Genomic DNA, 22,826 nt, shown 5'->3' on the forward strand with positions numbered 1-22,826 from the left:
TCTCCGGGAGTCGGGGGAGCAAAGGGGGGGAGTTAGTGAACGAGCTGTGTGTGGACTTGATTTAAACCACGACACAAGAGAAACTCGATCCACTCTTCCCTTCATGTGATAGAATGTTTTCGTATCTTTATTAGAGTCCAAACATAAAAATCAAACATTGAAGCCTGAAAAGCTAACAAACCAAGCAAAAAAAAAGCCACACAACAAAAAACCCACCCACAAAAATCAACCAACAGATGCAATGTTCTTCAGCATATCAACTTTTGCAATAACACAGTAGGTTGTTTGCCAACTTAATGTTTATTATTTAAAAATTAGTTGCTTTTTATGCAGCTATACAAAGGTTGTGATGGCAGTGGGATATAATGGAATTTTACAACTATATAAAAATGTTCCTTTACCTAAGAAACAGTATTTACTTTGTGTACATATTTGACTGACAAAGCAAGTTTTCTACCTTTCAGCCCCCTAGTTCATAAAAGTACAACCATCTCAAAAGGGATATTACAGGATTTCCAAAAAAAAAAAAAACAAACAAAACAAACCAACAAACCTTCAGTGGGTCGAAACACTCACAGTATCAACGGCCTTCTGCATACAACTGTCCTTACAAGTTGATAATTGCTTCAGATACAGTTTAGTCATAAGAAAAATCTTTTTAAGGATGAAAAAATAAACCCCATCAAAGTACTGCTTTATAATTAACTATACATAAGAAATTACTCATCCTTTTGTCTCAAATATAGTTAATGCTCACTGTTTTCAAAGATGGCCATTTTTCAAAAGTTTTCAAAGCATTATACCCTTTGAAATTAAATAGTTAAATCCCAGTGCTGGTGACAAGTATACAGCAAGTTAACTTCATTCTTTGTGGAGACTGAAGTTAATTCTCTGGATCAAGTAGATCTAGACGTTCAACCAGTTTCAACTTTGTGCAGATTATGCAGCAACCTTGTTGTCTTTCTAAAGGGAACAACAGTAGAAGGTTAATTTTAAGTTTGGGGGGTGGAGGGGGTGAAAACCACAAATTAATCTGGACAACAGCATTAGGCCAAGATGCAACTGTGATGGCTCCTTCCCATCTTCTGCAATGGAAAAGGAGACCTCCCTGTGCAACCAGGCTCATGTCTGGTCAATGCTCCCTCGCCTGGCATATTCTGAAGTAGCTTGTGACTCAGACTGGACCACATGGCACAAACCCTTGGTCTTTACACCACCACCCACTTGTCTGGAAGGCTGTGAAATCCTTTCATGCAGAAATTCAGATCTGTGATCTTCCAACCCTTCATTTCAATTCATGCTCAGCTACCACAAATATCTTTGAATCACAGGACTAATTGTTGCAAACAAAGGAATAACTGAGAGAGAGTCAGAAATCTTCAGCCACAAAAAAAGGCTCCCCCTTTTCTGTTTATGTTAAAAAGATTTAAATCCTCAGATAAAAATTAACTGCTCATGCAGTAAACTACCAGAGAAATTTCTTCTGCCCCAGTCAGAACTGTAAAAGCCTACATTTCCTTGCACCAGTATGGTTAATTACATTTGCTACAAATTCTGAACAGGGTGCCAGCATTACTACTGTTGCCTCACAAGCCAATGTTCCAGTTGAATATGCACACTTGATGCCAAAAAAATGTCTTGCACTGAAATTGTTAAATGATTTCGACTTTGCAAGCAACTGAGCTCTGCTGACTGAGATCATATGTATGATCCATGAGTTTTTGTACACAGGAAAATTTACATTGTTTCCAATGTAAATTGGAAAATTTACTTGCAAGATACTATTCAAGAAATTCTAGTTCAATATAAAATTTAAGAGCAGGCATCTCTTTGGGTTTTGGGTTTTTTTTTGTTTTTGTTGGGTTTTTTTTTCACTACTAGTTTCCAAGAACAGCGGACTAGAGGTCATAGTTACATTAAATATATTTTACCCTATATTCAAAGTCAGCAAACTCCCTGCCTCCACGACCTCCTCTGAATCCACCACGGAATCCTCGAGGGGCAGTGAAGACACCTCTTCCACCTCCTCGTCCTCTTCCACCTCTGAAGCCAATCCCCCCTCTGCCTCTGTACCCTCCACGGCCACGACTGGGACGTAGTGGTATCCCAAAGGTCTCTGCATTTAGCCTTCTTTCCTCAACCCAGGTGGGTTGCCGTTCTCTGCCACACAAAAGGAACAAGGATCATTTTAAAACACACTTTTGAAGGAGGAATGCTTGGCTTTGAATCACCAGAAAGCCCATGACATAAAAAAGGATACATCGATCCCACTGTAAATCTTCATTATCCCTTCTGCAAGAATCTAGGTATCTGCCATAATTAATTTCATTCAATGAGAAGGGATGATACAGTACCACTATTTATATATTAATCATGCTGTAAGTTTCCCATATAGAAGAACACAATCTGTATCCTCTGCATACATCATCATATAATTAAATTTTAAAAGTCTGTCTGCAATTTAAAAGAAGAAACAGAAAATAAGAGTTTGGAGTTACAGATATTATTTTATCTAAATGTTAGCAGAACACTCCTCACCCCATAATTCATAACAGGTCAACAATCCACATCACATTGTCTAATAATAAGAAAGACAACAGCAAAAGATAAGCTTTAATTTTCCTGAAATGGTATCTTCCCATTCAAAAACCACAACTGGCCAAGATAGCTGTGTGATATACTTTTGTGGTTTAAAACACAGTCAGCCAGGTAGTGTCTCTCTCACCCAAACAACACCCCCCCCCCCCCCCCCAGAGGGATGGGGATGAGAATCAAAAGAATGCAACTCCCACAGACTGAGATAAGAACAGTTTAGTAACTAAGGTATAACACAAATCACTACTGCTACCACCAATAATAATAATGATAAAGGAAATAACAAGGGAAGAAAATACAACACCTCACCAACCACCAACCGATAACTCACCCTACCCCATCTGACAAACCCGCAGTGAACTAGCCCTTCTGGGTAACTCTCAGTTACATCCTGGGCATGACATGCTGTGGTATGGAATACCTCTTTGGTCAGTTTGGGTCAGGTGTCCTGTCTCTGCTTCCTCCTGGCTTTCCCTTCTCCCTGGCAGACCACGAGGCTCAGAAAGTCCTCGGCCAGAGTAAACATTTGAGCAGTAACTAAAAACATAGGTGCTATCAGCACCGTTCCCAGGCCGAAAGTCAAAACACAGTGCTGCATCAGCTACTAAGAAGGAGAAAAATGACTGCAACTGCTGAATTGAGGACACCTACTTAAAAATCATTACACCAAAGCAGAGTCATAACTGATTTAACTAAAGTGGTAATTATTAGCAAAATAAAACACAACACCTACTTCAGCAAATCTATAAAGGAGATTCTAGAGTATGGGCACTAAGTTCCAGAAGCATGGCTCTAAAACAACATGCCCTGGGTTTGGTGGTAGCAATCATTTTTCTCACAGCTGGTGTAGCACTGTGTTTTTCACTTTAAGCCTGGGAATAGCAATGATAACACTGATGCTTTCAGTTGTTGCGCAGTAATGTTTACTCTGACCAAGGACTTTCTGAGTTTCATGCTCTGCCAGGGAGGAGGGGAAGCTGGGAGGAAGCAGCAACAGGACACCTGACCCAAACTAGCCAAAGAGGTATTCCATACCACAGCATGTCATGCCCAGGATGCAAAACTGGGGGCAGTTACAGAGAAGGGATAGATCACTGCTCGATTGGGCTGAGTATTGGTCAGCAGGCGGTGAGCGGTTGTATTCTCTTCCATTGTTATTTCCTTTATCATTATTATTAATGGTGGTAGCAGCAGTGGTTTGTGTTATACCTTCGTTATGGGATTGCTTTTATCTCAACCTGTGGGAGTTACATTCTTTTGATTCTCCTCCCCATCCCTCTGAGAGCGAGGGGAGGAAGGGGAGGAGCTGTGTGCCTGGGCTTAAACCAAAACAAATATTTTCCTATTTTAAAAATATTTTTTTCCTATATTTTAAATTATATTCCTATTATTACACTGCACTTGCCCACAAAGAACTTTTGTGCTTGGTATTCCTATTTCATTTTTTGCCCACTGCATGTGGAAATAGGTTTTACTCACTTTCGAATCAGAGTTGATTGTAACAAGTAATGCTGACACTACCTCGAGACATAAACATGCATTAAGTAGACTAACAAGTTTCCCCTTACCTATTAATAGGCCATTACCTATTGTCATCACAGGAGATGTTATCAAAAAAGGATTTGGTTTTGTCATAGTAGCAGTTGGGGCCAAGTGGATCTTCCTCATCTGCATTACCTTCACTATTTTGATTATTAACACCTGAGTCACCTTTGTCTTCTCCATTTACAGGCTTCTCTGGTTTCTCAAGTTTATCTTCTGGAAAATAAAAGTAAACAGAAGCTTTCCAGATCATCATACTAAAAAACACAAGACTATTAACTTATTCTCAGACAGACAGAAACTATACTGAAAGCTCAAAACTACAAACCCCCCTCCAAAATTTAATGGGAAAGTCAAATAATTTGACACAAATTAGGATGCTTTGCTTCTGTTGTCTGGAGGTTTGATATCCTCTATATTTGATGCAGGTTAAAATAAACAAACAAACAAACAAAACAAATAAGCACAACCACAAAAACAAAACAAACCAAAAAAACAGAAAACACAAAAAAACCCAAACAAAAACCAGGCACAAAACACACACACCTCCGCCAAAACCAACAACAAAAAAATACCCTGTGGTAGAATGGATTTGATAGCCATTTGGTTTCTATCATTCCAGCTACCTCCTTTCCAGATTCAAAAGCCTCAGTCACTCCTCATAAAAGCCATTAATGCTTTTGCTCATCCCTGTTGCCCCTTCTCTTCTGTCTTCTGCATTTGTCATTACCTCCTTTGACACACAAGGCCAAACCAGCAATCAAGCTATACCATAATGTGACTTTATACTTGTTTCCTAATAAGGCCTGAAGTTCAGCTTACTGTTTTGACTGGCACTGAAAAGGAAGCTGGTGATTCAGCAGAACTAGCGATCGCAATCTTAAAGTCTCATTCCTAAACACTTACAAATTTACACCCCATAATGCTATGCATAAAATTCAGTTAGCCATCTTAACCTTTCCACAACATGCACACACAATTACCACTCTGCCTCATAAAATATATCTACAACTCTTTATGGTTTGCTTTCCCTTTCCTCTTTATTATTCTAAAGAGAAAAAAAAAATTAACAATACATATAGTATCAACAGCAAACTGTCAACTGAAGTGAACAGCTTGAGAGAGGACGCCTGCAACACCAGAGTGGAGCAGGGGGAGATCAGCATCCAGGATGAAGTAAATGAGTCTTCCTCTTGTGGCCAGGGGTCTTCAAGATGAAGTAAACAGTCTTCCTCACGGTGTACTTTTCACCTTTGGCACAGCTGGATGCCCCAGTAATCACACAATTAGCTGAAACCAGCTATGTCTGTATTTCTTTTGATTAACTAGCAAGGATTTAAGATAGTGTGATCTTCCTGCAAAATTTATTGTGGGACTGGCAAACAAGGAGTATCCCAAGCTAGCAGATGTTCGGGAGGCTCTGTTTCTAAAGTATCAAACTAACTGATAAATTCAAGGATTGTGTGAAATAATTCATGCTTATTGGAGTCACTAAGTCCTGTTATCTCAACACAGACTTACAACACAGACATAGTTCTTTAAAGCTAAAGATACTTTCGAAGGTTAGTGTGAAACAATTAGTGGGTCCACCAATTTCCACAGATTCACAACATAACTATGTTTTTCGGGCACTAGTTTTTCTTATATCAAGCCCCTTGTGCATTAATTGGACCCCCCCGGGGGCAGCCAGCACGAATGCAGGATCGGGGACTGCTGCCAAACTGCCTGTCATGCAGGTCCCTTGCAAGTTCAGCAAGAGCTGAGCTGCCGCAGAGACACAAGTTGATGACGCTCGCTCTCTGCAAATACCATCGTTTTACACACATACCGGGGGCGGGGAGAAGACTGACCAACAGCGTTGGTTTTCATGCTAACACAGAACAGAAACCTTAGCAGAAAGGTGCGGGCATCAGATTCAGTCTATGCAGTGGTATTTTCATTTTGCAAATTTGTAAAAGTAATTTTTGGGAAGCCTTTTAAGCAGCACAACTTTCTTTTTAACGCAGGGAAGCTCTAGAGAGCAGGAATCGCGTTTCACTCTCATCAGGAATGTGGGGCCTAGGAAGCTCTCAGGGCTCGGGCTGGCCCGAAGGAGGCAGGAGGCCGGGTGTGGGGGGATCAGCGCCTGCTCGGCGTCCGCGGGGTCTTGGCTCACTGCACGCATTCGGTGGCTCAGCCCTTGCTCTGGTACTCCATGATGCACCAGATCAGCTGTTTATCTTGTGAAGTATACAGGAATGATTTGTGTCAGGAACTCAGGAGTCCTTGTCACCATTGCACTTTGGGTGGAATCAGCACCCCTTGTGACTTTTGTACCAGCTGTGGGATGTATAGGAATGATCATGATTATGATAAATGGTCCTGTCAATACAGTGATGACAGAGAAGAAAGAAGAGAATAATCTCTCTTACTCAACCGCGTTGTTGATCAAAGGGTGCTTTGTTTAACTACTTGAATGCTTTAAGGGGGTTAGGTAACCAAGAGATACATCTTGTTACAGGATGTTGTAAAACTTGGGTAGTAGGCAAATAACCATATATGGTATAGAACAAATGATAAGGCTGCAGTTAAGCTTGTGTTTTCCCATTAATACATTACCAAGAAGTTCAGCGACTTCTTCACCAAAGAAAGACCCCAGCAACAAGAAAAGAACAATGGAAAGGAGCCACATCGACACCTGGGCAAAGAAGACGACTGGATTGGCTGAAACCTAAGACCGAGAAGTATAAGAGACTATACCCCAAAGATCCCGGTGCGCATCTTTGGTGGAGTTGAGACTCCCTGGTGCACCCAGCGCTGCTTGCTTATTGCCTCTCCATATTAATCAATTGTAATAAAAATTCATTAAATCAGATTTGCTGAGGGGAGAAGCTTGAGAGAGGATGCCTGTAACACCAGAGCGGAGCGGGAGGAGATCAGCGTCCAGGAGCCTCACCACAGAGCGACAAGAGCCACTGAGGAAGGAGCCTCAAGTCCTCAACAGGACTTGCCCAGGAGCCAGCAGCTCAGCTCCCGCAAGGGGCTGACTCACAGGGGACGGAGCCAGGAGGAGTGGCACCAGCTGTGAGTAGTTAAAAACCTACCCAGGGAGAGCAGCCAACAGAGGGGGCAAACAGAGGGGGTCGAGGCAGTTCACACGGGCAGGCGAGCGGGATGGTGAGCACTCGCCGTGTGACCAGGGCCCGGTCTGGGAGCTCTGCCTTGGCTGCCCCGGTGGTGGCCAGCGTAGGCACCCAGACAAAGCCGGTAAGAAGCGAGGCTACGGTGCAGAGCTCGGAGTGTAGAAAGTGCCTACACTGGTCCTGTGAGGGAAAGGTGCAGAATGGGCAGGGCTGCGCTCGCTGCTCCCTGATGGAGGTCCTCCTCTAGCAGGTGGCTGAGCTGCAGGATGCTGTCAGTAAGCTGCAAGATGTCAGGGAAGCTGAGAGGAAGCAGGACTGCTTGCTCCAGGCTCAAACAGTGCAGGGGCCTCAAGCTTCCCCTCTAACTCATGGAGGAAAGAAGGAGGCTGTTAACCTGGGAAGCTGGGAATTAGTAACAAACAAAAACAACAAAAGGAGGAAGAGAGCAATTAAAAGCAAGGGGCTTCCTCCTAAATCTGCTGTCCCCACCCAGAACCGCTTTGCTGTCCTGCAGGGGGCTGATGAGGAAATGCACTTGCATCAGAAACAGTCAGCTGGTGCACTGGTACAGAAGATCTCTACTGGTGCCGCCAGGAAAAAGCGGCAGGTTGTAGTAGTAGGGGACTCTGCCTTGAAAGGGACAGAAGCGCTCATCTGTCGCCCTGACCCGGTCGCAAGGGAGGTGTGTTGCCTACCTGGGGCACGGATCAGGGATGTTGCAGAGAGGCTGCCTGCTCTAGTAAGTCCCACGGACTATTACCCGCTTCTAGTGATACATGTGAGTGCTAGGGATATAGATAGTAGTAGCCTGAGGAGTATAAAGAAGAGCTACAGAGCTCTGGGAGAGGTGGTTAGGGGCTCTGAAGCTCGGATAGTCTTTTCGACAATTCTCCAAGACACAGGGGAGGCCCTTCCAAAGGCAAGGAGAATTGGACACGTTAATAAATGGTTAAAAGGGTGGTGTCATAGTCAAGGGTTTGGGTGTCTTGGACATGGGGCCCACATTTGTAGGCCAGGCCTACTGGGGGCTGGTGGAACTGCTCTGATAAAGAAAGGGAAGAGTGGCTTTGCTAGGAGGCTTGCCAGACTTGTCAAGGATGCTTTAATCTAGTTGTGTTGGGGGAGGGGAGCATCATTACATCCCAACACACCCAGTCAGTTGCCAGCACCTATAATAAATACTCTGAGCAATGTAGTAATATTCTAGCCGCTCCAGCCACTGAGCCGGCTTCATTTGGAGCTCGGATCAGATGCCTCTATACAAATGCCCATAGCATGGGGAATAAACAAGAGGAATTAGAGATGTGGGCACATCTATGGGGCTATGATATAATAGGCATCACCGAAACATGGTGGGATGGCTCCTTTGACTGGAGTGTTGGAATGGAGGGTTATAGGCTTTTTAGAAAAGACAGGCCCAGTAGGAGAGGCGGGGGAGTTGCCCTTCATGTTAGGGATAGGCTGGAGAGTATGGAACTCTGTCTGGGGACAGGTGATCAGTTAACAGAAAGTTTATGGGTCAGGGTTAAGGGGAAATCGGTGACGGGACACATTACTGTGGGGATATGTTACAGACCGCCTGATCAAGAGGAACCTGTGGATGAAGGACTCTACAGACAAATAGGAAAAGCCTCACGCTCACAGGCCCTTGTTCTCATGGGGGACTTCAACCACCCCGACATCTGTTGGGGCAACGGTACGGCCTGGCACAAGCAATCCAGGAAGTTTCTCAATTGTGTGGAACACAACTTCCTTCTGCAAGTAATAGAGGAGCTAACAAGGAGAGGTGCCCTGCTTGACCTCGCACTCACCAACAGGGAAGGGCTCGTTGGAAATGTGACTCTCCAGGGAAGTCTTGGACGCAGTGATCATGAGATGGTCAAATTTGAGGTCCTCAGGACAGTGAGAAGAGCATGCAGTAAGCTCACTGCCCTGGACTTCAAGAGAGCAGACTTTGGGCTCTTCAGGAACCTGCTTAGCAAGGTTCCATGGGATATAGCCCTAGAGGGCAGGAGGGCCCAAGACTCTTGGTTAATATTCAAGGATCACCTGCTACAGGCTCAGGAGTGTTGCGTCCCGACCAGAAGGAAGTGCAGCAGGAGGGCCAGGAGACCTCCTTGGATGGATAAGGAGCTGCTGAGAAAAATTCACAGCAAAAAGAGGCTTATAAAAGGTGGAAACAAGGACAGGTGGCCTGGGATGAATACAGGGTTGTTGTCAGGGTAGTTAGGGACCAAGTTAGGAAAGCTAAGGCCCAATTGGAGCTAAACTTGGCAAGGGATGTTAAAGATAATAGGAAGGGATGCTATAGGTATGTAGCGGCTAAAAAACAGACTAAGGACAATGTAGTCCCCCTCCGCAAACTTTCGGGAGAACTGGCTCCACAGGACTTGGAGAAGGCTGAGGTTCCGATTGGCTTCTTTGCCTCGGTCTTCACCGGCAAAGGCTCTGAGCGCAGCACCCGAGTCTTGGAAGGTGGACGCAGAGACTGCGAAAACCTAGACCTTGGGCCCACTGTACATGAGGATCTGGTTTGAGACTATCTTAAGAACCTGCATGTAAACAAGTCCATGGGACCTGATGAAATCCATCCGTGGGTCCTGAAGGAGCTGGCGAATGAAGTTGCAAAGCCACTGGCCATCATATTTGAAAAATCATGGCAGTCAGGTGAAGTTCCTGACGACTGGAGAAAGGGAAATATAACCCCCATTTTCAAGAAGGGGAAAATGGATGACCCGGGGAATTACAGACCACTCAGTCTCACCTCTGTGCTTGGCAAAATCTGGGAGCAGATTCTTCTGGAAGTCATGCTAGGGCACATGAAAAACAACAAGGTGCTTGGTGACAGCCAGCATGGCTTTACTAGGGGGAAATCCTGCCTGACCAGTTTGGTGGCCTTCTATGATGGGGCTACAAAAGTGATGGACAGGGGTGGAGCAGTTGACGTCATCTACCTGGACTTGTGCAAAGCCTTCGACGCAGTCCCACATGACATCCTTGTCTCTAAATTGGAGTATCATCAATTTGATAGGTGGACCACTCGGTGGATAAAGAACTGGCTGGATGGTCACACTCAAAGAGTTGTGGTCAACGGTTCAGTGTCCGGCTGGAGACCAGTAACGAGTGGTGTCCCTCAGGGATCGGTGTTGGGACCGGTCTTGTTTAATATTTTTGTCGCTGACATGGACAGCAGGGTTGAGCGTGCCCTCAGCAAGTTTGCCGATGACACCAAGCTGTGTGGTTCAGTTGATATTGTGGAGGGAAGGAATGCCATTCAGAGGGACCTTGATGCACTTGTGAGGTGGGCTGATGCCAGTGTCATGAAGTTTAACCATGATAAGTGTAAGGTCCTACACCTGGGTCAGAGCACTTGGGAGGTGGGCTGATGTCATGGTTAAACTTCATGAGGTTGGCAAGTGCAAGGTCCTACACCTGCGTGGGAGCAATCCCAGGAACAGCTACAGGTTGGATAAAAAGGAAATTCAGAGCAGCCTTGTGGAGAAGGACTTGGGGGTGTTGGTCGATGAGAAAATGAACATGAGCCAGCAGTGTGCGCTTACAGCCCAGAAAGCCAACCGTATTTTGGTCTGCATCAAAAGGAGCGTGACCAGCAGGTCAAAGGAGGTGATCCTGCCCCTCTACTCTGCTCCTGTGAGACCTCACTTGGAGTACTGTGTGCAGTTCTGGTGTCCTCAATATAAAAAGGATCTGGAACTGTTGGAACAAGTTCAGAGGAGGGCCATGAGGATGATCAGGGGACTGGAGCACCTCCCATATGAAGACAGGCTGAGAAAGTTGGGGCTGTTCAGCCTGGAGAAGAGAAGGCTGCGTGGAGACCTCTTAGCAGCCTTCCAGTATCTGAAGGGGGCCTACAGGGATGCTGGGGAGGGACTATTCATTAGGGACTGTAGTGATAGGACAAGGGGTAATGGGTTGAAACTTAAACAGCAGAGGTTTAGAGTTGATATAAGGAAGAAATTATTTACTGTTAGGGTGGTGAGGTACTGGAATGGGTTGCCCAGGGAGGTTGTGAATGCTCCATCCCTGGCAGTGTTCAAGACCAGCTTGGATGAAGCCTTGGGTGGCATGGTTTAGTGTGAGGTGTCCCTGCCCATGGCAGGGGGGTTGGAACTAGATGATCCTGAGGTCCTTTCCAATCAGAACTATTCTATGATTCTAACTACATCAGAAAAATGTTGTATAAGACAGGATTTTTTCAAGAATGAAGCCTCAGTTAAAAAATGATCCAGAAAGAAGCAAGCACCAGAGAAGAAATCCTAGGGACTCCACTGGTGGTTTTTCTTTATACTGAAATCTGAAAATTTTTTCCTACCTTTTATTTACTGTTTTTTAGAAGTCACTTAGTGGAACAGGGAACTACTTATTTTAACCTATAAGAATTTTGTCCAGAAATAGTAACAGCAGTGTAACAAACAGGTGGCTGGTCAGAAGAGAATGAAGTAATTAGAATAGAAGCCTGCTAGGAAAAATAAGGACTAACATACTGGCAAGTATGTTTCTCAAACTATACCTGTTTCTCCTTGGAAAAGGGTAAAACCAAAATAAATGGTAGAAAGTTCCTTACATTGAAACTCTTGTGCATCCTCAAGCAAAGTTTTGATCCCAAGCTGATGTTTTTTTGACTGCTTTGGGTCCATTAATAATTGAAAACAAAACAAGTTTTCTTTTATAGCATCTTTTACAGAACTCAAAAGTAAATACTGTTGGGACTTCTGCTTAAGTAATCGTAACTTTTAATCAACAGACTTGTTAGAATATGATGTATATTTGCTAGTTAAAATTCCCTCAAAACTCAAATATTGATGCAAATATTTAATTAAACAGATGATCCCAGTTTACTTTTTTTGTTGTTGTTAAGAACTGTAAAAACTACTTAATAGGATATGTCTTTTACAAGTTTTTCTTCAAGATAGGATTAAAACAGTAAGATACAGTTTTTCCATGGTCAAATGTAAAGCAAAAATTGGTTTACCTTTTAGTTTAAGTTTATTATGAAATTCTCTATCAATTTCCTCCTTGTTGAATTGTGCATTTGCACTTTCGAAGTCAAAGTCCTTCTCAAACTTCATTAGATCATCCCTCCGAATACCAAATCTTCCTCGACCCCCTCTGTGACTTCCACGGCCTCTCCGTGCTGCAAGTCCACCTGGAACTGAAAAGAGGGATATTCTGTTTAGTTTTTGTTTGTGGATTGGTTTTTCTTTGAGGGTGGTGGGTGTTCTCGTTTTTTTTTTTGTTTGCTTTTTAAATTCCTGGGGTAAGAAGGCTGGGACTTCATGCATCCTCTTCCTGCACTTCTGTTTTTAAAAGTCTTGTTGAAACAGCTTGTAATTTGCAAATTCACTTACAGTAATTATGGCAATAACACAAAAAGAATAATGGCACTAAAGTTGGGTACTAAAAGACTTTTTAGAAATCATAAAGCTTTTGAAGAAGAGTTAAAATGTCAGTGGCTTTTCTGTCTGGGATTCTTGTAGAAAGGTTTTATTTCATGCTATTGTGTTTATGAATCCATGGATACTGCTTGGTTTTGCATTTTTATTCAAATTGCTTAATATGGAGCAATCAGAAGAGATTTTTCTCTTTAATGTTGATTTTTTGTGCTTGTATGATTCTGACTCAATGCAAAGTTACTGTTACCTGCTAGAAACAATTATGTGAAATAATTCTAAATACATGAATTCTTTACTACTGTAATCTGAACAGCAAGTTATCTAGCTGTCAGAAACAATGTCCTAACACTTGGCAAACTACACAGTGATGTATGTTAGCAGACTTTTACAAAACTTAATGAAGTCTGAAGACAATGATTGGTAAATCTTGTTTTGAGAAATAACAATTTGTCATTTTTTTCATTTCTGAGTTCACTTTCTGATATTGAAACCTTGTGTACTTCAGCTAAAGTTGGAAATTAAAATATTATTTGCTTATCCAATTAGGTATTTTTGATCATACTTTTGTATATCGTTATATAGTTCAGATTATAAAAAAATCTGAACCTATAGAAAGTAAACCCACAAGCTTAACACGTAAGGAAAAAGAAAGATTTAAAATATGTGCTTGACTTCAAAAAGAAAAATATGTAATTCAAGTCTCTGCCTGCCAGTCAACCAGTAATGGACAACAAGAAAATTCCTACATGTTACCCTTAAAAAGAGCACTTCATATGTGTATGTTAAAAAATAAGCCAAATTATTCAAAGCTACCTCGTCTGTGCTCCCGATTCTCTAATGATTTTTGGCTAGCAGACAAAGGCCTGGCTGGTACAGGACTCCTCCCAAGTGGTGCTGGAGTAGGCAAGTGGGCTGAAGCTGTTTGTACTGCTTGTTCCATGGTGGGGCTCCTTCTCAAATGATCTATCTGAGGGCTTGAACGACCTGGGACAAAGACAAAATAAAACCAAAAGTGGTATTTCTCATCTACAAATTTGAGATACTGGTCTCAACTAATCTAAACTGACAGGTTTATCTGCCTTACCAGTCAAGACAGCTGTGCCCAAAGAAGAAATAAATATTTCTGTACCTCTGTACCCTCAGATCCACTAATCCAGAATGAAGGGCATTTAGCAATTTCCCCTCCCCCTAGTCTAAAAAAAAAAAAAAAACCAAAAAAAACCAAAACCCAAACAACTAAATAAAACAACCACAACAAAATCAACCAAACAAAAATCCACTACACCCAACAAACAGATCACATAATCTATGAAGATGACATTTTTAAAAGCAACGAACACAGAGGTAAAAACTTATTGGTGCCCCACAGGAGATTCAGTGGCAGAACCTATGTTCATCTGAAACATGTAGCATACATTAATTCCAAGGATCATACAGGTTTTAATTTCACCTACAGAAACCCAAGCTACTCTCTTCAACAGAGAAACAACAAATGCTCAGCATACTCCCCCCACCCCCCCTCAATTAATGCAACAAGGTAGAACCTATTTTTAGCAATCCCCTTAACTAACCCTAGAAAGTAGTCCTAACTGGCATAACAAATCTCAAGTAGAAGTCAGGAAAAACCCTGTTTGCTGTAAGTGCTTTGCCTTTTAACACAACTGCATAAACCTTAAAATAGCATTAGAAATATAACTTAACACACTTTTACGAGCAGCAATGAAGAGTGGAAGAGCAAGAAATGTCTTTTGGATTTTGAGGAGCAAGCAAAACATCTGCATGAAAAGGGAGGGTGAAGGTGCTGCTCAATATTTAGTTTCTTTTTCTTTACCACTTAGAAAGCATAAAGTATTTCTTTTTTGTTTCGACTTCCTTTTTCCAGTATTACACAAACTACCCATACATACTATTACTATTAAGCTGACTTAACTGGCATGTCACTTTCTCTACAATCAGGTCTGTTGTTAATATTTATATAAATATACATTAATAAAGATTTTAAAATTGTAGGCTGAAGGACTTCACAATTAAGTCAGCATGAAGTATCTTGACTTTTGTCATGTCAGCAATAAAACTAGATATTGAATTTCCGTATGCACTTATTTCCTAACAGTATCCAATGGAAGTAAGTCCTACTCTTCAATACAGATGCTTTGAGAAAACCAAATGTGTTGCCAAGTTACCTATACAGCACACCAAGATAGGAAAACACTTTTAAAGAGGAAGTGCAAAGCCTCTCAGTGCTTTCTGGTTTCAATATCAAGTGTTTCATAACAGGCTTCAAATGTTTAGTTAGCATTTCTGGCAACCACCTAAGTCACAAGAACACAATTGGTCAAAAATGATCAAAGAGTTATTAAAAAAGATTTACCTTGAGACATTTGTGGTTTTAGTGATCTTGCATCTGTTGTAAATGAAGAACCAACTGCAGTGCTTTCAGACATGCTAGTGCTGGCTGAAGAACCTGTTCCAAAAGATGTTAAAGAATCTCCTGCTTTGAAAGAAATAATATAGTTGTAAAACTTAGTTTAAATGTTTTTTTTCCTGGGGTTTTGTTTGCTTTTCCTTTTAATAAGCACTAAATGATCAGTGAAGTCATATTAGGCAGTTATTCTAGAATACACATAAAATGTGTCCTTCCCATACAATTTAAGAATAACATGATATAGGTATTCATAGAAAGTTGGTAAGACCAATATTTTGAATCTTAAAAAAAAAAAAAGAAACCCCCCCAAAAAATCCCACCACACACACAAAAAACCCACAAAAAAAAAAAATCAACCAAACACAAAAAAAACACCCAAAAAAAACCAACACTGCTAACTTTTATGTCACAAGTATTAACATAGCATAGTCATGATAGCATCTTACAGAATAATAAACAAGCAGTACTGGTATATATTTCCATTTAACATTTTTTAAACAGAAATAAGACTGTCACATCTTATTAACTGATATCAAGTTATGGCCAGTTCTATAGTCTTCCTTTCACCTGGCTAACATTTTCAGTACTAGGAGTAATACTGACATCACAAAAGTTACAGGAATGTAAGTTTCTATGAAAGACACTCTACTTTTGAGCTAAATTGTGGGACCGATACAGATTGAAGACTTTCGATCTACCTTTACGGCAAGACAGATGAAATTGTAACACTGATTACTGTCTATACACACACATGCAACTTGACTTACAGGAAAAAACCAAATAATAAAAAGCAACATACCAACTCCAACAGCACCAAACTGCTGCCCCACCAGAGGGCTTGGACTAAATTGACTGTAAGCAGGCATTCTCCCAAAAGGACCATAGGACCCCACATTCTGGAACGAAGATGTAGTCGAAGATCCTAATGAAGACTAAAGACAAAACACTTGCAGAAATTAATGTTTACAAAAAAAGTAAGAAATGATTCTGCAGGGCAAGAAATGCAGTAATTAACACTTTTTTAAATTTACACTGTGGCTAATATGTGTACAAGACCTCAGCATTCATAAAGTTGCTTCTTTAAATATCAAGAATGTAACCACTTTGACACAAGGGAAAACATAACAAAAAACCCCTTGAATTACACACATTACTCTGTATGAAAACTTGTAACAGACAATAGTTAGCAGAAAGCATTTTCACAAATATTACACAGTTCAGAAAGTCCTTTTACCTTTCCAAGATCACAAAATTGTGAAAACAGTACCATAAAATTCTGCAATTTTTTCCCTAAAACCTCAGATACTAACTCATTTGTCAAACACACATATACAATCATAGAATAGTTAGGATTGGAAAGGACCTCAAGAGCATCTAGTTCCAACCCCCCTGCCATGGGCAGGGACACCTCACACTAAACCATGCCACCCAAGGCTTCATCCAAGCTGGTCTTGAACACTGCCAGGGATGGAGCATTCACAACCTCCCTGGGCAACCCATTCCAGTACCTCACCACCCTAACAGTAAATAATTTCTTCCTTATATCAACTCTAAACCTCTGCTGTTTAAGTTTCAACCCATTACCCCTTGTCCTATCACTACAGTCCCTAATGAATAGGCCCTCCCCAGCATCCCTGTAGGCCCCCTTCAGATACTGGAAGGCTGCTCTGAAGGTCTCCACGCAGCCTTCTCTTCTTCAGGCTGAACAGCCCCAACTTTCTCAGCCTGTCTTCATACGGGAGGCGCTCCAGTCCCCTGATCATCCTCATGGCCCTCCTCTGAACTTGTTCCAACAGTTCCAGATCCTTTTTATATTGAGGACACCAGAACTGCACACAGTACTCCAAGTGAGGTCTCACAGGAGCAGAGTAGAGGGGCAGGATCACCTCCTTTGACCTGCTGGTCACGCTCCTTTTGATGCAGACCAAAATACGGTTGGCTTTCTGGGCTGTAAGCGCACACTGCTGGCTCATGGTCATTTTCTCATTGACCAACACCCCCAAGTCCTTCTCCACAAGGCTGCTCTGAATTTCCTTTTTATCCAACCTGTAGCTGTTCCTGGGATTGCTCCCACGCAGGTGTAGGACCTTGCACTTGCCAACCTCATGAAGTTTAACCATGACATCAGCCCACCTCCCAAGTGCTCTGACCCAGGTGTAGGACCTTACACTTATCATGGTTAAACTTCATGACACTGGCATCAGCCCACCTCACAAGTGCATCAAGGTCCCTCTGAATGGCATTCCTTCCCTCCACAATATCAACTGAACCACACAGCTTGGTGTCATCGGCAAACTTGCTGAGGGCACGCTCAACCCTGCTGTCCATGTCAGCGACAAAAATATTAAACAAGACCGGTCCCAACACTGATCCCTGAGGGACACCACTCGTTACTGGTCTCCAGCCGGACACTGAACCGTTGACCCCAACTCTTTGAGTGTGACCATCCAGCCAGTTCTTTATCCACCGAGTGGTCCACCTATCAAATTGATGATACTCCAATTTAGAGACAAGGATGTCATGTGGGACTGCGTCGAAGGCTTTGCACAAGTCCAGGTAGATGACGTCAACTGCTCCACCCCTGTCCATCACTTTTGTAGCCCCATCATAGAAGGCCACCAAATCGGTCAGGCAGGATTTCCCCCTAGTAAAGCCATGCTGGCTGTCACCAAGCACCTTGTTGTTTTTCATGTGCCCTAGCATGACTTCCAGAAGAATCTGCTCCCAGATTTTGCCAAGCACAGAGGTGAGACTGAGTGGTCTGTAATTCCCCGGGTCATCCATTTTCCCCTTCTTGAAAATGGGGGTTATATTTCCCTTTCTCCAGTCGTCAGGAACTTCACCTGACTGCCATGATTTTTCAAATATGATGGCCAGTGGCTTTGCAACTTCATTCGCCAGCTCCTTCAGGACCCACGGATGGATTTCATCAGGTCCCATGGACTTGTTTACATGCAGGTTCTTAAGATAGTCTCAAACCAGATCCTCATGTACAGTGGGCCCAAGGTCTAGGTTTTCGCAGTCTCTGCGTCCACCTTCCAAGACTCGGGTGCTGCGCTCAGAGCCTTTGCCGGTGAAGACCGAGGCAAAGAAGCCAATCGGAACCTCAGCCTTCTCCAAGTCCTGTGGAGCCAGTTCTCCCGAAAGTTTGCGGAGGGGGACTACATTGTCCTTAGTCTGTTTTTTAGCCGCTACATACCTATAGCATCCCTTCCTATTATCTTTAACATCCCTTGCCAAGTTTAGCTCCAATTGGGCCTTAGCTTTCCTAACTTGGTCCCTAACTACCCTGACAACAACCCTGTATTCATCCCAGGCCACCTGTCCTTGTTTCCACCTTTTATAAGCCTCTTTTTGCTGTGAATTTTTCTCAGCAGCTCCTTATCCATCCAAGGAGGTCTCCTGGCCCTCCTGCTGCACTTCCTTCTGGTCGGGACGCAACACTCCTGAGCCTGTAGCAGGTGATCCTTGAATATTAACCAAGAGTCTTGGGCCCTCCTGCCCTCTAGGGCTATATCCCATGGAACCTTGCTAAGCAGGTTCCTGAAGAGCCCAAAGTCTGCTCTCTTGAAGTCCAGGGCAGTGAGCTTACTGCATGCTCTTCTCACTGTCCTGAGGACCTCAAATTCGACCATCTCATGATCACTGCGTCCAAGACTTCCCTGGAGAGTCACATTTCCAACGAGCCCTTCCCTGTTGGTGAGTGCGAGGTCAAGCAGGGCACCTCTCCTTGTTAGCTCCTCTATTACTTGCAGAAGGAAGTTGTGTTCCACACAATCGAGAAACTTCCTGGATTGCTTGTGCCAGGCCGTACCGTTGCCCCAACAGATGTCGGGGTGGTTGAAGTCCCCCATGAGAACAAGGGCCTGTGAGCGTGAGGCTTTTCCTATTTGTCTGTAGAGTCCTTCATCCACAGGTTCCTCTTGATCAGGCGGTCTGTAACATATCCCCACAGTAATGTGTCCCGTCACCGATTTCCCCTTAACCCTGACCCATAAACTTTCTGTTAACTGATCACCTGTCCCCAGACAGAGTTCCATACTCTCCAGCCTATCCCTAACATGAAGGGCAACTCCCCCGCCCCTCCTACTGGGCCTGTCTTTTCTAAAAAGCCTATAACCCTCCATTCCAACACTCCAGTCAAAGGAGCCATCCCACCATGTTTCGGTGATGCCTATTATATCATAGCCCCATAGATGTGCCCACATCTCTAATTCCTCTTGTTTATTCCCCATGCTATGGGCATTTGTATAGAGGCATCTGATCCGAGCTCCAAATGAAGCCGGCTCAGTGGCTGGAGCGGCTAGAATATTACTACATTGCTCAGAGTATTTATTATAGGTGCTGGCAACTGACTGGGTGTGTTGGGATGTAATGATGCTCCCCTCCCCCAACACAACTAGATTAAAGCATCCTTGACAAGTCTGGCAAGCCTCCTAGCAAAGCCACTCTTCCCTTTCTTTATCAGAGCAGTTCCACCAGCCCCCAGTAGGCCTGGCCTACAAATGTGGGCCCCATGTCCAAGACACCCAAACCCTTGACTATGACACCACCCTTTTAACCATTTATTAACGTGTCCAATTCTCCTTGCCTTTGGAAGGGCCTCCCCTGTGTCTTGGAGAATTGTCGAAAAGACTATCCGAGCTTCAGAGCCCCTAACCACCTCTCCCAGAGCTCTGTAGCTCTTCTTTATACTCCTCAGGCTACTACTATCTATATCCCTAGCACTCACATGTATCACTAGAAGCGGGTAATAGTCCGTGGGACTTACTAGAGCAGGCAGCCTCTCTGCAACATCCCTGATCCGTGCCCCAGGTAGGCAACACACCTCCCTTGCGACCGGGTCAGGGCGACAGATGAGCGCTTCTGTCCCTTTCAAGGCAGAGTCCCCTACTACTACAACCTGCCGCTTTTTCCTGGCGGCACCAGTAGAGATCTTCTGTACCAGTGCACCAGCTGACTGTTTCTGATGCAAGTGCATTTCCTCATCAGCCCCCTGCAGGACAGCAAAGCGGTTCTGGGTGGGGACAGCAGATTTAGGAGGAAGCCCCTTGCTTTTAATTGCTCTCTTCCTCCTTTTGTTGTTTTTGTTTGTTACTAATTCCCAGCTTCCCAGGTTAACAGCCTCCTTCTTTCCTCCATGAGTTAGAGGGGAAGCTTGAGGCCCCTGCACTGTTTGAGCCTGGAGCAAGCAGTCCTGCTTCCTCTCAGCTTCCCTGACATCTTGCAGCTTACTGACAGCATCCTGCAGCTCAGCCACCTGCTAGAGAAGGACCTCCATCAGGGAGCAGCGAGCGCAGCCCTGCCCATTCTGCACCTTTCCCTCACAAGACCAGTGCAGGCACTCTCTACACTCCAAGCTCTGCACCGCAACCTCCCCACTTACCGGCTCTGTCTGGGTGCCTACGCTGGCCACCACTGGGGCGGCCAGGGCAGAGCTCCCAGACCGGACCCTTGTCATATGGCGAGTGCTCACCATGCCGCTCGCCTGCCTGCACAAACTGCCTCGACCTGCTCTGTTTGCCTGCTCTGGTGGCCGTGCTCCCTGGGTAGATTTTTAACCACTCACAGTTGGTGCCCCTCCTCCTGTCTCCGCCCCTGGTGAGTCACCTCCTCGAAGTAGCTGAGCTCTTTGCAAGTCCTGTCAAGGACTTGAGGCTCCCTCCTCAGTGGCTTTTGTCGCTCTGTGGTGAGGTTTCTGGACGCTGATCTCCCCCGGCTCTGCTCCGGTGCCACAGGCGTCCTTTTTCAAGACACCCCCCTCAGCAAGCTTTTATCAGCAAATTTGGAAAATGTCTTACCTTTTTCCCTGAATTTTCAAGTATCACATGAATAACAAAAGACCCAAGCATACTGGGGAAAGTCAGGTTTATTACTATTATTGGGGTTGGCAGTAATGCTATTTCACAGCTCTTAACCCCAACTGACAGAAGGTGCACCACATTTAGCAAAAGACCTTGGAGGACTGCAAAGAGACTCTGTAAGGAAGTATCAAGAATTTTATCTTAAGGAATAGCTGAACATTAGAAATGTAAGCACTTAATCAGAATTACCATGTTTCTTTTAAACCAAGAACTTCCATCTTGCTCTCAGGGGTGATTTTTAAGAGACCCCCCCAAACAATCAATAAGCCAACAAATGTCAGTAATCAAAAACAAGTAGCCCTGTCAGTCCATTTACCACAAAGTACCAGATTAATCTTGAAGGCTTTAAGTTGTAAGTTACTCTCTCTTCAAACAACCAAGTAGTCCTTTTTCAGGTAACTGCCCTTTAGTATGAAGCCTTTCTAAAAACACATAGCTAGACAAAACACTTTTTAGAGTCACAGTCATCAAAAAAAGATGAACATGAAAAAAACAAACAAAAAAATCACTAATAATATGGAGAGGTATCAGCTTCTTTCCATTTGACTTATACCAAGTATGATCCTTCCACCAAGTCTCACACACGTCTTCCTAAGCCCAGTATCTTTTAGAAATGGCATCAGGATCTACCAAAAGTCATTAGCTGTTTTAGAAAAACAGACAGCTTTGGTATCGAGTGCTTTGTGATATAATTAGACTTCAACTTTAATTTTCACAGTTAAAAGACATGATTCAAAAGAACAGTCTCTCCACAGTTCTTTACATTGGGTTGTGAACTTTACAGCAACAAACGTTTTTTAAACACTCAGAGAACACTTAAAGCTATCAGGTTATAACAGCAACAAACAGCTAAAAATATGCTTTCACTTACCTGAACAATAGCAGGGTCTTGTGGCAAAGAACACTGAGGCTTTGGTGGCTCACAGACAGTCAGATCTTTAATGTCACTGCCACGGAATATAATATACTCAAAGACTTCATCACGAGGCGGTATAGGTCTATCAGTTGGTCTATCTTCCGTACCAAAGGAACGAACTGCAAAAATGGAAAGGCAGGAAAAAAAAATAAAAACATCCTACATTCAACAAAAAAGGCTTCAAATAGACTTTAGAGACCAACAGTTTTAAAAAATAAAATTTTGTGCAACCAAAAAAAAAAACCAAAACCCCACACAAAGAAAAGGAAAAAAAACCGAAACAAAAAACCAGACACAAATAGGCAGCATATCCTCTGTTATTATCAACTGCTCAAACATAAACAAGTCATTTCATCTTAGAAATGTCAGTTGAAAAAAAAAAAAAAATCAAGCAGAAAGACACCTATTTCTCACTGAGATATTGTCGACACAGAAGTCCTGGACAACACAGAGACGATCAATGTGATCAAGCGATTGCCAAAGTTTATTCAGATACAGTGCTCCTTTTATACCCTTAAACCCTTAGGTCTCTTATGTAACAGCCTTGGATACTGAGCTCTAATTGGTTAGTCTAGAGGCTACTACCGTTTACAAAGCTAATGTTTATAACTTGTTACAATTGCGATTAAATACCTTACTCTAAAAATACAGTGGGAAACTACAACCTTGGCAGAGATCATTCTCTGCACATTTTCAGTGGAAAATTACAGAGGCCTAATAAGACAACTGATCTTGCTTATGCCTGCCAAAAATCTTCTTACTTTACAGTAATAAGGCTTAGGATATCGGAATCTCTCACTACATGGCCTTGGCTCTTTAAGAATTCCCACAAATCCCCCTTCTTGCTTTTGAGCAATCCAGATACCCTTTACAGCTTTTTCTATAATACGTTGCATACATTGTAAGATACAAGAAATAATCATTAAAAATAGGATTAAAAATGTTAGT

At 43.2% G+C, this 22,826-nt stretch overlaps 1 protein-coding gene across 3 annotated transcripts in view; it reads right to left on the reverse strand.

The window, feature by feature from the left end:
- Positions 1-517: 517 nt before the first annotated feature.
- The window catches only part of LOC117438176 (protein LSM14 homolog A-like), a 45,362-nt gene continuing 23,053 nt past the window's right edge, over positions 518-22,826 (reverse strand). The window contains exons 2-9 of one of the 3 annotated variants that reach the window (XM_034073642.1): positions 21,834-21,997; positions 15,898-16,030; positions 15,045-15,137; positions 13,487-13,657; positions 12,253-12,432; positions 4,182-4,353; positions 1,932-2,160; positions 518-963 (exon numbers count right to left, since the gene is read on the reverse strand). In XM_034073642.1, coding sequence (XP_033929533.1) covers positions 940-963; positions 1,932-2,160; positions 4,182-4,353; positions 12,253-12,432; positions 13,487-13,657; positions 15,045-15,137; positions 15,898-16,030; positions 21,834-21,997 — 1,166 coding nt within the window. In that variant the 3' untranslated portion in view covers positions 518-939. Of the gene's footprint in view, positions 964-1,931; positions 2,161-4,181; positions 4,354-12,252; positions 12,433-13,486; positions 13,658-15,044; positions 15,168-15,897; positions 16,031-21,833; positions 21,998-22,826 lie in introns of all 3 variants that reach the window. The other 2 variants (XM_034073641.1, XM_034073640.1) reach the window with 2 other exon arrangements.

The sequence above is a fragment of the Melopsittacus undulatus genome, assembly GCF_012275295.1.
Source record: "Melopsittacus undulatus isolate bMelUnd1 chromosome W unlocalized genomic scaffold, bMelUnd1.mat.Z SUPER_W_unloc_1, whole genome shotgun sequence".
In the NCBI taxonomy this organism is placed as follows: Eukaryota; Metazoa; Chordata; class Aves; order Psittaciformes; family Psittaculidae; genus Melopsittacus; species Melopsittacus undulatus.